This window comes from Solanum tuberosum, unplaced genomic scaffold (assembly GCF_000226075.1).
Source record: "Solanum tuberosum cultivar DM 1-3 516 R44 unplaced genomic scaffold, SolTub_3.0 contig00192, whole genome shotgun sequence".
Classification (NCBI taxonomy): Eukaryota; Viridiplantae; Streptophyta; class Magnoliopsida; order Solanales; family Solanaceae; genus Solanum; species Solanum tuberosum.
This window is the reverse complement of record NW_006240636.1, coordinates 1-3,731: the sequence shown is the minus strand read 5'-3', so window position 1 is coordinate 3,731 and position 3,731 is coordinate 1. Positions and strand designations below refer to the sequence as shown.

Sequence of the window (3,731 nt, the reverse complement as noted above, 5' to 3'; positions counted from 1 at the left end):
AAAGAATTTTAGATTATAGAGATGAGCTCTTAAAGAGTTATCCACGCAGCACATGTGTGGTGAGACTTAGTGAAGAAACTTTTGAAGGTGGCAGAAAAATGTTTCAATCATTTTACATATGCTTTGATGCTTTAAAAAAAGGCATTCAAAGATGGAGCTAGAAGATGTATAAGATTTGATGGTTGCTTCTTGAAAGGTGTTTCTAGAGGTCAATTACTTGTGGTTGTTTGTAAGGATGGGAAAAACCAAATGCTACCACTAGCATAGGCAGTTGTTGAGGTTGAAAACACATTCACTTGGAAATGGTTTATCAAGCTTGTAAGACATAATCTTGAGCTAGGAGATGGAACAAAATTGACAACCATTACTGATATGCAGAAGGTATTTTTGTTTTCTTTTTCATTTATTCATTAAGTTAGATCTCATGTTATTCTAAATGTTGTTGTTTAAAGGGTCTTGACAAAGCTATTCAAGATCTTCTGCCAAATGCAGAACAAAGAATGTGTGCAAGACATGTTCTAGCCAACTGGTCTAAGAATTGGAAAGGCATTGAAAGAAGAAATTGTTTTTGGAGATGTGCCAAACTACATATGAACAAGAATTGAAATGAAATTTGGATCATATGGAGAAGTTAGGCACTGGAATATGTGATGACTTATTGTGGTACAATATAGAGAGGTGGTCTAAATTATACTTTAAGTTTTTCAGCTGTTGTGATAGTGTTGACAACAACATGGCTGAAAGCTTTAATTCATGGATTTTGGGGCCAAGACACAAAACTATCATCACAATGCTTGAAGAAATAAGGATCAAAGAGATGAGAAGAATAGGACAATTGACGGAGTTCTGTGATACTTGGATAACAAACATATCTCAATGGCCCTAAAGGTATTGACAAAGAACACAACAAAGTCAATGAAGTGTAACCTTGAATGGAATAGTGAATATGGTTTTGAGGTTAAAGACAGGTGGGATAACACATTTGTTGTGAATCTAGGCAATCAAACATGTACTTGTAGATCTTGGATGCTAAGAGGTATACCTTGTTGTCATGTTATAGCTGCACTTCATTTTAGAAAATTGGAGCCCATTACCTATGTTGCACATTGGTATCGCAAGGAGACTTATCTCAAGGTCTATAGTCACTACATTCAACCAGTTACTAATATGAAAATGTGGCCACAGTCGTCCAACCCTTCTGTTATACCACCTGTTATAAAAACACTACTAGGAAGGCCTAGAAAGTGTAAGAGAAAGGAGAAGAATGAAAACAAAACAGGAAAATTGTCCAAGAGAGGTGTTGAGATGACTTGCAGTCTTTGTCATGCAAAGGGTCATAATAAGAGGGGTTGTCATTTGAATAATCAAGCTAATACAGGCAGATGAAGAGGAATGGGGAGAGGATGTGAGCCTAGTTCAACAAGGTCAAGTGTTGGTTCTTCTAGAGCACCAACTGAATCACAATCAAGCACAAAGAGAAGAAGAGGTCGACAAAGAGGTTCTACAAAACAGGTAATGTTTATAGTAATTCATTTAGTTGTTAATTTACATCTTAATCAGTCTAATAATTTTGTTGATCAACTTATGTTATAGGCTAGTGCTACTGGAAGGGGAAGAGGAGCTGCAACTGGTAATGGAACAGGGATTGGTGTTGCTGCTGATAGTTCTGGTGCCACTGGAAGGGGAAGAGGAACTGGAACTGGAACTGGTTTAGCTGGAAGGGGAAGAAGAACTAGTGTAGCTGCTACTGCTACTGATGTTCCTGGTGCTACTAGAGGAGGGAAGAGGCCAAGAATGGTTGGAATGGGGATATTACATACACAGAGTGGTTTTACAATCCACAATGTAAGTTGTCTTAATTATTTACACACTTTTTAATTTTAACTTATAAAGCATCTAAGACAACATATTTTTGTGAATCTAGCCTGGAATGCTTATGAACTCTTCAATAGTGACTGAAAATCTTAGGCATCATAAACCAAGATCATGCTTAAAATGGAAAGGAAAGGCTGCTGTAACTCAACAAGGTCTTCAAGAGATGAGAGAAAACAAAAGAATAAGAACAAGGTCCAATGCTGCTGAAGTTTGATATGGAGAGTGCTTTAGTTTGATATTTTAGCTGTTTTTGGAACAATTATGCAGCTGTGACTGCATTAGTTTGATCTGTTTGTTTTTGTAAACAATTATGTTTGCAGCTGTGACTGCATTAGTTTGATCTATGTTTGTTTTTGAAACAATTATGTAGTTGTGACAGCATTAGTTTGATATTTTAGTTGTCTCTTTTTGAAACAATTATGCAGCCAGTTTTGCATTACTTTTATGTGTACAATTATGCAATTGTGACTGCAATTTAGCGAATGCAGTTGTAAATAAAACACAAACAAATACACAAACCACCAAATTACATTAAGAGAATAAGAAGAACTCATTACAAAAGAGTCTTGCACCTAATTGGTTACAACATAAACAGTGCTACACTACACCAACATTGATCTCACTACATCAACAACTTGTAACTTTATTGAACCTTTCTTTATATATATCACCCAGAACCAATAGCTTATAGCTATAACCACGACACAACAACAAGCTACAACAAAAAAGAGCACATTCTGCCATGTTCTTCTCCATTTATTCTGCATCACTTTCATCTTCTCAACCTCTTCTTGCAACATTTTCAATTTCATACCTAGACAATCATCATCTTGTTTGAAATCTCCCGGCTTGTAAACTTCTTCAGTAACCTCAACCAATTCAAATGCAGTGGCTGAGGTTTGAGAGGATTCTACTATATTCTCAAGCTCACCCAATTTCTGTATTAGTTTAGGAATCACAAATTTCAACCTCGGATCAATATTTTCTTTATCCTTCCAACACCAAAAGTTGCAAGATCTAGAACCCTTCAATAATGAAAAAGGATGAAGGAATTTAGTGGTTAATCAAATTTTTAATCGGCTAAAAAATTTAAACAAAAATGATCTTTACCCCATAATAAGGACATGACCAATATCTTCTTCCGGGGTTATTGAAGTCCAAGATGTTTTCAAACGCACCACAAGTCCATGATTACAATAAACTTTTTTCTTCGTAGTATAATCATCTTCTTCCATACAAAGATTTGTCAAATTAATTGATCGCATTGTGTGCTACAATTTTGTGCAAGAATTAACGAGAATCTGGAAAAAAAACAGAAAATAAGAAAAAGGAAGGAAAGAAAAATCAAAATAATAGATGAAGAAGAATAGGTTTTAATCTTACATTTTGAAGAACAATTCCTTCAAAGATTCAACTTTTAGGTTTGAATCTTACATTTTTGAAGAACAATTCCTTTAAACATTCAACTTTTAGGTTTGAAGAGCTAAGATTTGAGAAAAATAATGAATTAGGTCACAATTTTTTGGATGATTGGGTTGGTGAGGGAGAAGAGGTATTTAAGGTTCTTCAAAAGTGAAGATTGTTCTTCAAATGGGTAATGGGTTGGATATTACCGTTGGAGGGGTAAATTTAATTTTTTTAAAATGTTAAAAGATGAATAACGCGCCGTTCTAAGATGTAACAACACGCGCACAAAGTTGGTGTTCGGAGGGTTGAAAATAATTCACATAAAAGATGTTAAGGGGGGTATATAAACACCCGTGTAGTTTAAGTACTAAAGTAAGTTTTCATGCCAAGTTCAGGGGGTTTTTATGTATTTTCCCTAAATTAAATAATGTGGTTTTGTTGATGGATTT

The 3,731-nt window shown here is 35.0% G+C and overlaps 2 protein-coding genes across 2 annotated transcripts; both read left to right on the top strand.

The window, feature by feature from the left end:
* The first annotated feature begins 876 nt into the window (after positions 1-876).
* Positions 877-1,386, top strand: LOC107059383 (uncharacterized). Its single transcript, XM_015305900.1, has one exon. It carries the CDS (start codon positions 877-879, stop codon positions 1,384-1,386), a length of 510 nt encoding a protein of 169 aa, XP_015161386.1.
* A 6-nt stretch (positions 1,387-1,392) lies between these two features.
* Positions 1,393-2,201, top strand: LOC107059382 (period circadian protein-like). Its single transcript, XM_015305899.1, has 4 exons — positions 1,393-1,512; positions 1,594-1,845; positions 1,925-2,083; positions 2,196-2,201. Exons 1-4 carry the CDS (start codon positions 1,393-1,395, stop codon positions 2,199-2,201), a joined length of 537 nt encoding a protein of 178 aa, XP_015161385.1.
* Positions 2,202-3,731: the final 1,530 nt, after the last annotated feature.

What these genes read in the sequence shown, in the direction of transcription:
- LOC107059382 (XM_015305899.1), top strand. Translation starts at nt 1,393, where the DNA reads ATGGGGAGAGGATGTGAGCCTAGTTCAACAAGGTCAAGTGTTGGTTCT. An exon ending in AAAGAGGTTCTACAAAACAG is followed by an intron (nt 1,513 to 1,593) that starts GTAATGTTTATA and finishes CTTATGTTATAG; the next exon opens with GCTAGTGCTACTGGAAGGGG. An exon ending in GTGGTTTTACAATCCACAAT is followed by an intron (nt 1,846 to 1,924) that starts GTAAGTTGTCTT and finishes TTGTGAATCTAG; the next exon opens with CCTGGAATGCTTATGAACTC.
- LOC107059383 (XM_015305900.1), top strand. Translation starts at nt 877, where the DNA reads ATGGCCCTAAAGGTATTGACAAAGAACACAACAAAGTCAATGAAGTGT.